Source organism: Zalophus californianus, chromosome 6, assembly GCF_009762305.2.
Source record: "Zalophus californianus isolate mZalCal1 chromosome 6, mZalCal1.pri.v2, whole genome shotgun sequence".
Taxonomy (NCBI): domain Eukaryota; kingdom Metazoa; phylum Chordata; class Mammalia; order Carnivora; family Otariidae; genus Zalophus; species Zalophus californianus.
Genome location: NC_045600.1, coordinates 76,193,535 through 76,207,633, shown reverse-complemented (window position 1 = coordinate 76,207,633; position 14,099 = coordinate 76,193,535). Strand labels below are relative to the sequence as shown.

The 14,099-nt window shown below is 39.5% G+C and overlaps 1 protein-coding gene across 1 annotated transcript in view; it reads left to right on the top strand.

Annotated features, from left to right (window-relative positions):
• The window catches only part of RYR3 (ryanodine receptor 3), a 523,406-nt gene that overhangs the window by 251,674 nt on the left and 257,633 nt on the right, over nucleotides 1–14,099 (top strand). The window contains exons 11-12 of the mRNA XM_027569112.2: nucleotides 2,711–2,884; nucleotides 6,574–6,695. Of these exons, the coding sequence (XP_027424913.1) occupies nucleotides 2,711–2,884; nucleotides 6,574–6,695 (296 nt within the window). The remainder of the gene's footprint in view (nucleotides 1–2,710; nucleotides 2,885–6,573; nucleotides 6,696–14,099) is intronic.

The following is a 14,099-nucleotide window of genomic DNA, read 5'->3' as shown; positions in this document are numbered from 1 at the left end:
AAGATGGTAAAGAGCCTTGAGGGAGGAGAAGGAAAGTGCTATGAGATCAGGGAAAATGCAGAGGTGGATCTGGGAAAGGCTTGATGGACGAGATGTAAAGATGCAGAGTTGAAATAGGGGATTTCCAAGCAGAAAGTGTAATGTGGGTAAAGGCCCAAAGGAAGGGAATCTGGATATATCAAAGGAACATAGTCCAATTTGGTTAAAGCATATGATATATGTGAACTTTAGAAATGAAAATTGTATCTTCTAGGAATTGGGAGTTAATGGAAGGGAGTAATTGGATTAGCTCTATTATTTAGGGAGAATCCATTTCCAGCAGTAGAGTAAGTACATATGGGGCCATATTCAAGTTAACACAAAGAGGGGAGCATTCATGCTCAGAAGTCAGAAGATCACCAACCTGCCATGAGCCCAATCAGCCTTCTCTATCATGGACCACTCTCATTTCCTTAGTATATCCTTGGTGGTGTTTACGTTTGGGTTGAGTTGACTTTAGTGTTGGTTCGTCTCCATGTCTCAGTTTTTTTTGTTGTTGCTTCTATTCTTTTAAATTAGAAGTGGCCACTGCAGTGACCACCATAGAGCTTTTGGAGTGCGTGCTGTTTTATAAAAGCAAAGACACCAAGAGACACTCCATTCTGTAGACAGTCATGATCCATTGATTTCAGGCTCTAGAGAAATATATCCTACTATTTCTCTTCTTCTGGCCAAGTCATATTTAAATAAACAAAATTAAGAAAATAAATGGAGTGTAGTCATTGATAGTTTGGGAACATGCACTGTTTTAACTGTGAGCTCTTGGCAATCAGGTCATTATTCATATTTAACAGTTGCAGTGTGTTTTCTTTTGCTGCATTGTCTATAGTTTAGAGAACAGGCTGGAGGAGAGAACGTTGGCGTATTTTAAGTCCTGTTACTGGCCTAAATATCTTCAGGACTATAGATATTTCTGGAATGAAAATCAAGTATCCATTGTTCTGTGAAATCAATGCATTCTTGACCACATGCCTCTAAAGAAGTCCTAATATATCAAATTCTATTTTCCCATTGGCTTTTGTTATAAAATCAAAGATAAGTTCCTTTAGAAATGCTAATTTTGAGAAATGTCATATTTAAAAATCGAGCCAATGTTTCAGCATACATTGAAAATAAGAATTTTCTTGTGAAGTATTAACATTGCCTAAGATGATCCTGTAAATGTACACGGAATAATTAATTTTACTGTTTTGAAGGTTTGAAGGAAAATAAATGAAAATATATATTTGAAAGAAAAAAATTACTTAGCTATACATACATATATGTTTATTAAGTAATTGAAAGGCACTGGATTCTCTGTACCAGGAATCCAAAAGTAATTGAAATCTGGCCCGTGCCCTTGATTCTTTTGAAGTCTGGCACAAGGAAAGTGTCCTTATAACAAGCACATTTACACTATAATGTGCTAAGTGCCCAATGAGGGAATGAGAGTGTGCTGGGGAAGTACAGTGAGAGGGACTACTCTGCCCTCACAGAGAAGGTGGCATCCGAACAGGGTGTTGCAGGGTGAATAGGAGTTCAGAGCAGTGGGGAAGAACACAGTCTCTGGAGCTAGACTTCCCGGTTGAAATCTTAGCTCTTTCACGACTTCTTGAGTGACCTCAGGCAAATTGCTCATCTCTCTGTATCTTCATTTTCTGGGATAGTATTTGCAGCTGCACCCAAAGCTGTTTGGAAGAGTTGACACACGTAAAGAACTTAGAACACTGCTTCGCACGCAGTAAGAGCTCAGTGCACCTGCTGCTGCTGTTCCATCATGAGGAAGGAGAGTAAAATGGTCACAAGCGGAGGGAACAGCAGGTTGCATTTCTTATTCCATAAAAGGTTCAAAACGCTGTCCAGCTAATGGCTTTTACAAATGAGCAATTTAATGCAAGATGTAGAGGAGGAATGGAAGTGGAGTCAAACCATTCGGAGGCCCTGATTGATGAGGAGGGGACACGGTTACCGTGCACCCTGGGTCGGCTTCCCGACTCATTCTATGCCGGGCACCTCAGCTTGTCCCCAAACAGACATGAGGGATGCGCAGCAACTCCTTTTTCCATACTGGAGAAAAGATGCAGTGAATCAGTAGCAATTGAAGAATGAAAGCCATTGGCTGCAACACACAAGTGAGGAGGCTGTGAGAGACAGGGACACTGGTGACTACGTCTCACTTCCGGCACAGTGGCCCCTACATGATTCACGAGTCTGCTCTCTCTGCTGATTTCTGTTAAAGATGTTTATGTGATGTTAACAGATATGTTTAAAGCCTTGCGTCGGGGAGTTTAGATAACCAGTAAAATTACAGAAGATACAACTTGCTGAAAATAAGTTAATTGGCCACTAAAGTGTTGATTATTATTAAAGGGTCTAAGTCAGGATGAGAAAAATAGAAAATGTAACAGAACTATATACAGTCAGAATCAAAAAGAGACCCTTCCAGTTGCCTCCTTTCCCCATGGGTTTAAGTAATTATTAAAGTGGCTGAAACTTGGAATCCATTGATTTTTACGGTTAACAGCAGATAAGGGAAGCAAGCCTTTCTGAAATCCTGGCTTGGACAGGCACATCATGAAGATTCTGGTAATGGATTCCAGGGCTTACAAATTCTGCATAGGTGATTTGTTCTCTGTATTGCCTTTCTATTTAATCAGACGTGCCCATGTTTGTCTCATTTTCTGTGAAATAGGAAATCAAGGAGAAATTGGATTCCAGTCACAAGCGAGATATAGAAGGCATGGGCGTTCCAGAAATCAAGTATGGAGATTCGGTCTGCTTTGTGCAACATATAGCCAGTGGTCTGTGGGTGACCTACAAAGCACAAGATGCCAAGACCTCCCGCCTTGGACCTCTGAAAAGAAAGGTGGGGGTCAGAAAGGCTGTCCGGAATTGTTTTACCCTGAGCTGGAAGCAACTAGGCAAGAAAAGTGACTATGAGAATTAGGCGAACATGATGTATGTTTACTTCTCACTATTTTTGCTATTCTGAAGAGTTATCCTGTGACAGATTGTACTGCCTAATTGGTTATTTTGACCCCATATTCAGTGCAAAAAAAAAGAAAAAGTTAAATACATGGCAAATCTGTGAGGAGGGGGCAGAATTTGTTCAATGCACCCTAAAACCTGAACTAAATAACTCTTGGTGGTATGCTGTTTGGGGATTATTTACACCATTGCTCTCTCCATTTAGGTGGATAATTGAGTTACTGTGTGATTTTCATAATACAGAGACTAAATAGAATTGCTAGAGAAAATGCAGATTGCATGATCACAAGCCCACAGGAACCAACATGCAAACAGATGAGATACTGTGTGTTGATGCTATGTCCACAAAGAGAACACACCAGTTTGAGTGGTCCATCCCAGCCTGCTGCAGTGGGAAACTGGCATGGGTACACACCACATCTTTTTACCAGAAAGTTGCTGTAATAGTGTTTCTTTTGATAGGAACCAGAAAATAGATGCCAGAGGCATGATTTTCCTTGGAAAAACCCTTACCAAACACCTGTTTGGGTAGTCAAGGAACCCTAGAAGAGGGTTCTAGGAGCCATTGTACACTGTAGCTTGGGTTTAGCAGCCTAAAATGGAGGTGATGGAAAGTTCAGATGCTGGTTGTTGTAAGAAAGGAGCTTGGGAACAAACCATAAGGTGATAGCTTGCTTTTGTGTAAAGTAAAACATACCAGGAAAGTATCCAGAAATGGGAAACTGAAATTATGAGGAGAGAGGAGAAAAAAGTAAATAACAACTAAACTGACTATATGGCCCAATTCCTTCCTCTACAAACAATTATCAAGGCTGGATTAAAAAAAAAAAAAAAAAAAAAAACCCAAAACAAAATCATTTGAAGGCTTCACCAACCAGGACATCCAGGACAGAAGTGCTAAAGATCCCAGATAGAAGGGGAATGCACTAATTAAGTGAGCCATACCCTGGTCTCTACTTGCCCTTCAGCGTATTGGCTGAGTTGCAGCACCAAGGAATGGGGTCTTGTGTTAGCTTCACTGGGCTGGAGAGACAGATGAGAGATAAGGTCAGCCAGGGTTTCTGGGACTTATGGGGCCGAGGTTCTAGAGCAGAGGGAACTGTAGAAACATGAAACTGAAATTCTACATTCAGTTTCCCCTTAAGCTGACCGTGGGTGGGCTGTGAAGCGAGGATAGCAAACGGACAGCATACAGTGCTTCTCTGATGGAGAAGAGCAAAGCGGAGATGTCAAAAGCATGACAATCCTAGGAAGGCCAAGGTTGGGGTTTAGGGTCCCTCAAGTTGGAACAGCCCTTGAAAATAGAGTAGGCTTTCAATTAAATTCCAAAAGGGCTCTACCCCAGGAGTATGAACTACCCCCGGAAATAAGGGCAACTTAAAGATAGATGCCAAAAACCCATCTATCCTACCAGCCTATAAGAAGAAAATTAAATCCTCTGTAGAGTAAAATAGTATCATCTAGAATCTCCACAATTTTCCATACCTACTAAGGTAATGATGATATTTAAAGAGGTGGAATTTGTGGATCTTGGCTCTCCTCTTGGGAGGAGACACACTAAAATGACCCTGTCAATGAGGAGAGATCCCACCTCGTGTTGCTGACTTCTCCTGCCCGTCCCTGCCTTTCTCGTCCAGGACCATAGTCTGTATATTTCTTTAACTGCGGCAGTGTGCATGTGAATCTGGAAGGTCCCTTCGGAAACTGTCTAAATGATGTCATGATGTTCGGCCCCTGACAGGGCTGCCCTGCTCTATTTTGTGAGGAGCAGGTTAAGTTTCTTTCTAAAAATACAAAGGATGTTCAGCTCGGTGTTAAGCATTTTATAAAACAAAACAGGAACCTAGAAAAACCAATGGAAAAATAGACACTGTGAAAAACCTAATGGTAACTCCTTTAAAGGAAGGATTTTGCCATTCCTGTCATGCGCTTTTGCTATCTTCTCTTAAATTATGGGAATCCTCCAAGAGAAAAAGAAGTGGGCTGCAGCGATCAATAGGGCACATAATAACCATGTTCATTTTTCTAACAGCTGCATCCCCCCTATTTCTCCTTACTCTCTTGTTTGGCTCGCCAGTTTGAACGTGTTACCTGAACAAGCAAAATCTAAGGATTTTGGTCTTTAGGGACCCGAATACTGGCACTGGGGCCAGAGCCAACCTGGTGGCAATGTATTGCCAAATCTCAGTGCGCCGTTGTTAAACAGCTGCTGGGCAGTTCTCACAGAGTGGTCCTGAAACAGTTGGTGAATCCGGTACTAGGAGTATCCTTGGCTAACACTTAAGCTACAGGATGTAGATGGGGTACGAGGTCATTTGTCAAAACTGAATATAAATTTTTGCAAGCCAGTGTTTCGCTTCACGTGTGAACTCTTTGTATTAGGACACAATTTCAAAAGAATAAATAATAAGGAAGAGATTTTTACATGGAAAGGAAAAGAAGTTTCTTTGAGCTAAAAATGAGAGAAACCAAAAACCCTTTTTCTCAAGATATTTGCTGGAGCCACTTGTAGTATTTAATTGACCCCACCCCAGATCCCAGGATCTACAAATGGTCTCTCTTCGCTTAACTCACCTCAAGAGGAAACCATGTCAGGAACTTGAATCAGAACTTAAGTCTGACTTGAACCAGACTCAAACCATCCCCAGTTAATATCTGCATGCAGTTGACCTTTTCAAGGGAAAAAAAAATCACTGACCTCCACATTCAAAGCTGGTAACCCTGCCCAAAAATTGTATCTTGATGTCACTGGTGGTCAGTATGTATACTTAGCTTTTAGGTAACTGATTTGAGATCAGTAATATACTGCCCCTTATAACAACTATTCACTGAGCACCTCCTAGATTCTAGGAAACATGCCAAGTGATTTACATGTAAATCATTTAATCCTCGAAACGACCCTAGAAGTCCATTTGATGGTGAAGTTGAACCCAAGAGGAGTTAAATAACTTACCTGAGGTCACACAGCTGAGAAGTAGCAGAGTAGGACCAGAACCCACGGCAACCACTACCAGAGCCTGCGCCTTCAAATGCCCTTCTTAGCCTCCATGAGAAGCAGCTACTACGTTGAGTTGCTTCCCCAGTTCTACGGTCAACAGTAGCTGTCCTTCAGGGGAGGAATCCAAGCCTGATCCCAGGAGAGCGTTTTTCTATAACTTGCTTTTCTTCCTCCATTTATCTCTGGAGGAAAAGGCTCTGAACAAAGTGACTTTTCCCATTTCCAAGGGTAAGGTTTTGCGTTCATTTCAAGAGAAAAATGTATTACAAAATATGTTTTCACCTTTTCAAATGGGCCGTCTAAGCCTAAGGAATTTCCTGTAACTCATACCACAGTGGCACATAAAATTTTACTGTCATCAAAGCACGGTGGCTCCGGAATGATTCATAGGTCAGTAGTAGGGAGTACGGGCAAAATAACTTTGTTAATGTCCCATTTTCAAGTGGATACAAGGGAACTTGGTTGGGGAGAAGGAATACAAGGGATGAGGGAAATACTGTAAGAAATGTTGACTATCCAGCTATGGAGTAGCATGTAACTGGACCTGGTGTCCTTTCCTCTGTGGGTAGGTCATACTCCATCAGGAAGGCCACATGGATGACGGGTTAACCCTGCAGAGATGCCAGCGCGAGGAGTCACAGGCTGCTCGGATCATCCGGAACACAACAGCCTTATTCAGCCAGTTTGTAAGGTACAGAAGCTCCTTCCTTTTATCTGTTAGTTTCTACTCTGTGGCCATCCAATCCCACCTACCCACCCCCTTTTAATACTAGACGTTTTCAGGAAATTATTAAACATCAGCAAAGAGTTTTACCACAGAGAGTTGGGACTGAATCTCTTTTCTCAGGAGAAGACCTCCTACCAGCTTCACCCTTTGCCCAACAAATGCTTAAGCCCCATTGGTGACCCAGGTGGGTGTCAGGAATACCCAAGGTCTCCTCCTGAAAATTAAGTGAAGAGTGCCTGGAGCACTTTAAGTCCCTTTTGTATTAGTGTGTGAAGAGGGAAGAAATGGATCCATACCCTTTGTGCTATTTAGAAAAGCTTTCTCCATCATTCAGAATTGTTGCTATGGTTTTGATCCAAGTGGATTTGCATTGAAAGCCTTGGGTTACCCACCTATGGCTGGGACTTAAATGGGAAGAGTAACTGAACTGCCTACTTGGGTCATAATCCCCTCAATGCCTAAACAGTGCTGCCAAAGCAGAACACTGGATTGTGTTCACCAGTTACCATGAGAAATGGATTCTGTTGTAAACAGTGCAGTGTTCCAAGTCATCCTTCTTTTGTAGGAAAATATCTCTAAAGCCGAGGGGGCTTAAATTGCGTGTGTGAATTTGCATGAAATGAGAAAAATTTTTTATACCTTTACTTTTCCTGTTGGAATACCATGATCCAAGCAATGTGTGTTAGTTAAGATATAGGCTAAGATGCTGTTGCAGTTCAAGATAGATTTATTTCTCATCTAAGTAATAGTATAGGGTAGGCAAGGTCGGGCTACTGAGGCTCAGGTTCCTTCTATCTCGCTGCTCTGGGATCTCCAACAGTTTCTTTCTTTCTTTATTTAATTTTATTTTATTACGTTGTGTTAGTCACCATTCATTACATCATTAGTTTTTGATGTAGTGTTCCATGATTCATTGTTTGCATATAACACCCAGTGCTCCATTCAATACGTGCCCTCTTTAATATCCATCACCAGGCTAGCCCATCCCCCCCACGCCCCTCTCCTACAGTTTCTTAAAGTGTGTCCCTGGACCAGCACAGTAGCATCACCTGGGAACGTGTTAAAAATGCACATTCTCAGGTTTCACTGAATCAGACACCTGGGAAATCGTGTTTTGATAGGCTCTTCAGTTGACGCTGAAGCATGCTAAAGTTGAAACCATTGCCCTGGAATAGAGGTCTTATCCTTGGCCACACGTGAGCTTCATCTGGAGAGCTTTTAACACCCTGATGCCTAGGTGGCATCTCATACCAATTGCATTAGAATTTCTGTGGTGGTACACAAATAATGCATCATGGAACACTACATCAAAAACTAATGATGTAATATATGGTGATTAACATAACAATAAAAATTTAAAAAAAAGAATTTCTGTGGTGGTGGGACACCTGGGTGGCTCAGTTCATTAAGCATACAACTCTTGATTTTGGCTCAGGTCATGATCTCCGAGTCATGAGACTCAAGCTCAGCCTGGAGTCTGCTTGAGATTCCTTCCCTCTACACCTCCCCCTGCTCACTTGCTGTCTCTCTCTCAAATAAATAAATAAATCTTAAAAAAAAATTAAACAGATCTCTAGAATTTCTGTGATGGGATTCAAACACCAGTTTTTGATTAAAGCTCCCCAGGGGTTTCTAATATTCAACACCACTGAGACCAACTGTCCTGGTATATTTTCTTCGTCTACATGATCAAAAATAGCTTGCTAGCATCATTTCTCAGATCTGTACTGCCAAAAAAAAAGGGGGTGGGGTGGGGGGAAGAAATTGGGAGTGGTGGAGAGCCAGTGATTTTTTTGTTGTTGTTTAAAGATATGACCTAGGGGCGCCTGGGTGGCTCAGTCGGTTAAGTGGCTGCCTTCGGCTCAGGTCATGATCCTGGAGTCCCGGGATCGAGTCCCGCATTGGGCTTCCCTGCTCAGCGGGGAGTCTCCTCTCCCTCTGATCCTCCCTCCTCTCATGTGCTCGCTCTCTCTCTCTCTCTCTCTCTCTCTCTCTCATTCTCGCTCTCAAATAAATAAATAAAATCTTTAAAAAAAAAAAAGATATGACCTAGAGGTAGATCGCTTTTTCTTGTACTCAACTAGCTAAAATCAGTCACATGACCACACCTAGCCGCAGGGAGGTTGAGAAATATAATGTCTGGTTAGTAGGCTGTGTTCCCGGTACCACTCAGACCAAAATAGAGACGGGAACGTAGACAATGAGGTATTCCTACCACAGAATGGAACTGAGGCCTACACATCAGCCATTCTACTACCACTGGCTTCCTGTGATCCCCAAACAAAATGCTTCCTCCTTTCTGTGCCACATTATGTCCATACCTGCTCCCCTTCTTCAGAGAAAGTGTTTTAGAATGAATAGCCTGGTACAGGAATTAAAAGATGGCTATGTGCAAACATGAGTTTTTCATGTAGTCTGGACTTTCTCCAGAACCATCACCCTAGAGGTTGGATGGCTTTATTTATTTGGCTCTCAGTTCTCTGAAACCCTGCCCTTGTGCCTGTCTTAAGTCAGTGGCCCCTGCCTCATACATATACAAAAATTAATTCAAAAGGGATCAAAGACCTAAAACTATAAAAACTGGGAGACGAAAACATAGGTTTAATTTTTTATCACCTTGAATTAGGCAATGGTTTATTCAATATGACACCAAAAACAGAAGCAACAAAAAATATATATAAACTGGACTTGATCAAAATTAAAACTGTCTTTGCCGCAAAGGACACCATCAAGAAAGTGAAGAAACAGCTTACATGATGGGAAAGAATATTTCAAATCATATATCTGATACGGGACTTGTATCTAGAATAAAGAACTCTTACAACTCAACCTTAAAAAGACAAATGGAACAATTTAAAAATGGGCAAAATCTGAATAGACATTTCTCCAAAGAAGATACACAAATGGCCAATAAGCATATGAAAAGATGGTCAATGCCATTAGCCATGAGGAAAATGCAAATCAAAACCACAGTGAGAGAATACTTTATTCCCACTAGGATGGCTATAATTAAAGAGACTTAAGAAGAAGTGTGAGACAGGATGTGGAGAAATTGGAACTTTCATACTCTGTTGGTGGGAATGTAAAATGTTGGCAGCCATTTTGGAATACCATCTGGAAATTCCTCAAAAAGTTAAACATAGAGTTACCACATAACCCAACAGTTTCACTCCTAGGTTATATACCTAAGAGATATGAAATATGTCTACTCAAAAACTGGTACACAGATGTTCAAAACAGCATTATTCATAATAGCCAAAAAGTAGTAACAACACAAATGACCAACTGATGAATGGATAAATAAAATGTGCCATATTCATACAATGGAATATTACTTATCCATAAAAAGGAATGAAGTACTGATATGGGCTATTTATGGTAGGATTCTATTTATATGAAATATCCAGAATAGGCAGTTCTATAGAGACAGAAAGTAGATCAGTGGTTGCCTAGAGCTAGGGTGGTTGTAGGGGACAGGGGCAGTGACTGCTAATGGGTATGGGATTTTGATGGAAGCTGATGAAAAAGTTCTAAAATTGAGGCAATGGTTGCAAAACTATAAATATACTAAAAACCATTAAACCACTGAATTGTACCCTTTAGATGATTGTGTAATATGTGACTTATATTTTAATAAAGCTATTACTTTAAAAAGTCAGTGGGAGTTACATACCTGACAGTGGGAAAATTATTTTTAAACAGCTTTATTGGGTTATAATTTACATATCATAAAATCCATCCTTTTAAGTGTGCAACTCAGTGAATTTTACTAACTTTACTGAGCTGTGCAACCATCACCATGATTCACTTTTAAAGCATTTCTATCACCCCAAAAAGATCCCTTATACCTATTGCAGTATATATTAGTACCCACCCCACCCCCACCCCACCCCCCCGCCTTAGTCAACCAATCATCTAGCTTTGGTCTCAATACATTTATAAGTTAATTTATACAGTATATTGTATTTTGATTCTGGCTTTTCCCTTAGCATTACATTTTTGAGGGTCCTATTCCATTTTATTGCTGGAGAGTGTATGTATATCTCATGTACATGTACACATATGGATGTATATATGTGTGTGTATATATGATTGTGTATATATATGTGTGTGTGTGTGTGTATACACATGTGCATATAGAGAGAGCTCTATCTAGAGAGAGAGACAGACAGGTATAGATATACCTCACATTCTATTTGTCAGTTGAGGAACAGTGGGTTTTTTCTGTTTTTGCTTATTATCAGTATTGATTCCATGGATATTTGTGTAAAAATCTTTGGATATGTATTTTCATTTCTCTTGGGTAAATACCAGGAAGTGGAACTGCAAAGTCATAGGTAATTTGTTTAACATTTATATGTATTTTTTTTTTAAAAAAAGATTTGAGAGAGAATGAGTAAGAGAGAAAGCACAAATGGGGGGCAGGGTAGAGAGGGGGAAGCAGACTCCCTGCTGAGCGGGGAGTCCAACACAGGGCTCAATCCCAGGACCCTGGAATCATGACCCGAACCAAAGGCAGACGCTTAACCGACTGAGCCACCCAGGTGCCGCAACGTTTTTATATTTTTATGATAAAATATACAAAGCATAGCATTTACCATTTCAACCAATTTTAAGTGTGCCATTTACTGATGTTAACTAAATTCAAATTATTCTACAATCATCACCACTCTCCATTTACATCATTTCAAACAGAAATTCCATACCCATTAAACAATAACTCCCCATTCTTCCCCTCCACCCCCCACCAGCCCCTGGTAAACAGTATTCAACCTTTCTATGAATTTGACTAATTTAACTGGAATCATACAAAATTTGTCTTTTTATGCCTTATTTCACTTCAAGTCTTCAAGTTTCGCTCATATTGTCGCATGTGGCAGAATTTCATACCTTTCTAAGGTTGAGTAACATTACAGTGTATGTAAAAACCACATTTTGTTTATCCATTCATCCATCACTGGACATTTAGGTATGTTTAATTTTTTAGGAAACTGAAAACCTTTCCAAAGCAGATTTCCATTTTACATTCCACTCAGACATATATAAAGTTCCAATTTCTCCACACCCTTATTGTCTGACTTTTGATTATAGACATTCTAGTGGTTATGAAGTGGTATGCCATTATGGTTGTAATTTGCATTTCCAAAATGACAAATGATTTTGAATGTCTTTTCATGTGCTTATTAGCTATTCATATATCTTCTTTAGTAAAATGTAATCAAGGCTTTGCCTGGTTTTTTTTAGTTGGGTGGTTTGTCTTCACACTGAAGTTTGACAGTTCTTTGTATCTTCTGGTTGCAAGTTTTTTTTATTGATTCATGATTTGCAGATATTTTCTCTTAGTTTGTGGCTTTTCTTCTCCTTTTTTAAAAAAATTATTTATTTATTTGAGAGAGAGAGATCCTGAGCTGGGGGGAGGAGTAGAGGGAGAGGCAGACTCACTGCTGAACAGGGATCCCGATGTGGGACTTGATCCTGGGGATCCCTGGGATCATGACCTGAGCCAAAGGCAGATGCTTAACCAACTGAGCCACCCAGGTACCCATCTTCTCCTCTTCTTAATGATGTCTTTTGAAGCACAAAAGTTTTAATATTGGTGAAGTCCAATTTAACATAACTTTTGTTTCTGGATTGTACTTTTGAGTGTCCTAAGAACTCTTGCCCAACCCAGAGTCACCAAGACTTTCTCCTGTGTTCCTTCTGAGAGTTTTATAATTTAAGCTGTTACATACAAGGTCTGTGATCCATGTTGAGTCAATTTTTGGATATGGTCTGAGGTAAGAATTGAAATTCTTTTTTTTTCTTTTAAAAGTAGATCATTTTGATACCTCACTGTCCGCACAATTTGTGGAAAGGTTATCCTTTCTCCATAACATTGCCTTGGCACCTTTGTCAAAAGCCAAATGACCATAAATTTAAGGGTTTATTTCGGGACCCTCAATTCTGTTCCACTGGCTTATATATCTGTCATTATGCCAAAACAACACTGTCCTGATGAACATAGCTTTGTAGTAAGTATTGAAATCCAATAGAATCCTCTAGTTTTGTACTTTTTTTTCAAAATTATTTTGGCTTTTCTGGGTCCTTTGAATTCCCATATAAATTTTAGGGTGAATTTGTCAATTTTTGTAAAACAGCTTGCCAGGATATTAATAGAAAATGCATTGAAACTTTAGATCAGTTTGGTGGGAGAACTTTTAATTATACTGAATCTTCTAATTCATGAATATAGAATGTCTCTCCATTTATTTATTCTTCTTGAATTCCTTTCAGTGAGATACTACAGTTTTCAGTGTTTAAGTCTTAGGCTTCTTCTGTAAAATTTATCCCTAAGTATTTTTGATGCCCCTACAAATGGAATTTTTTCTTAATTTTTGGATTGTTCACTGCATACATAATACTGGAGGAAAAGAAATTGAGTTTTTTAAATATCAATCATGCAACCTATGACTTATTTGAAAATTTTCTTCTAGTGGATTTTTTTTTCTTGGTGTGCATTCTTTATCTACATACAGGATCATGTCATCTGTGAATAAACAAAGTTTTCTTTTTTTCCTTTCCAATATGGATGCCCTTTCTTCCCTGCTCTCCCGACCTCCTTGATTACAGTGGCTAGAACATCCACTACAATGTGAAATCAAAGTGGAAAGAACAGACACCCTTGTCTTGTTCCTATCTTAGCAGGAAAACACTCAGTCTTTGGTTATTGAATATCATGTTAACTGTAGGATTTTTGTAGATGCCCTTCATTGGGTTGAGGAAGCTCTCTGGAATTCCTAGTTTGTTAAGAGGTTTCTTTTATCTTGAATGTGTTAGGTTTTTTACAAATTCTTTTTCTTTGTTTATTGAGATGATCGTATGGTTTTTCCCTTTATTAAGATAGTTTCATTAGAAGACATTACATTAACTGAGAATAGGGTGTTTAATCTCTCACTGTTAGGCTGAATTGTCTGTTTCTCCCTCAGTTTTCTTAAAGTTTGCTTCATGTATTTTGGTGTCTGTTTGGGGTGGTTATGTGTTCATAATAGATATATCTTCCTGATAAATTGACTGTTTTATAATTATAAAATGTTTCCCTTTTTTCTCTATGAACATTTTTTATCTTAAAGTCTATTTTGTAGAGCCACTCCAGAGGTCTCACATGCAGATTATGGTTACTGTTGGCATGGTATAATTTCTTCACTCCTTTTACTTGCAAACTGTTGTGTCTTTGAATCTATAAAGTGTGTCTTGTAGAGAGCATACACTAAATCTTTTCTTCTAAATATAGTTTGACAGTCTCCTCCTTTTATTGGTGTGTGTAATCCATTTGTAGATAATGTAATTATTTAAACTTGGATTTATGTCTGCCATGGTGCTATCTGATTT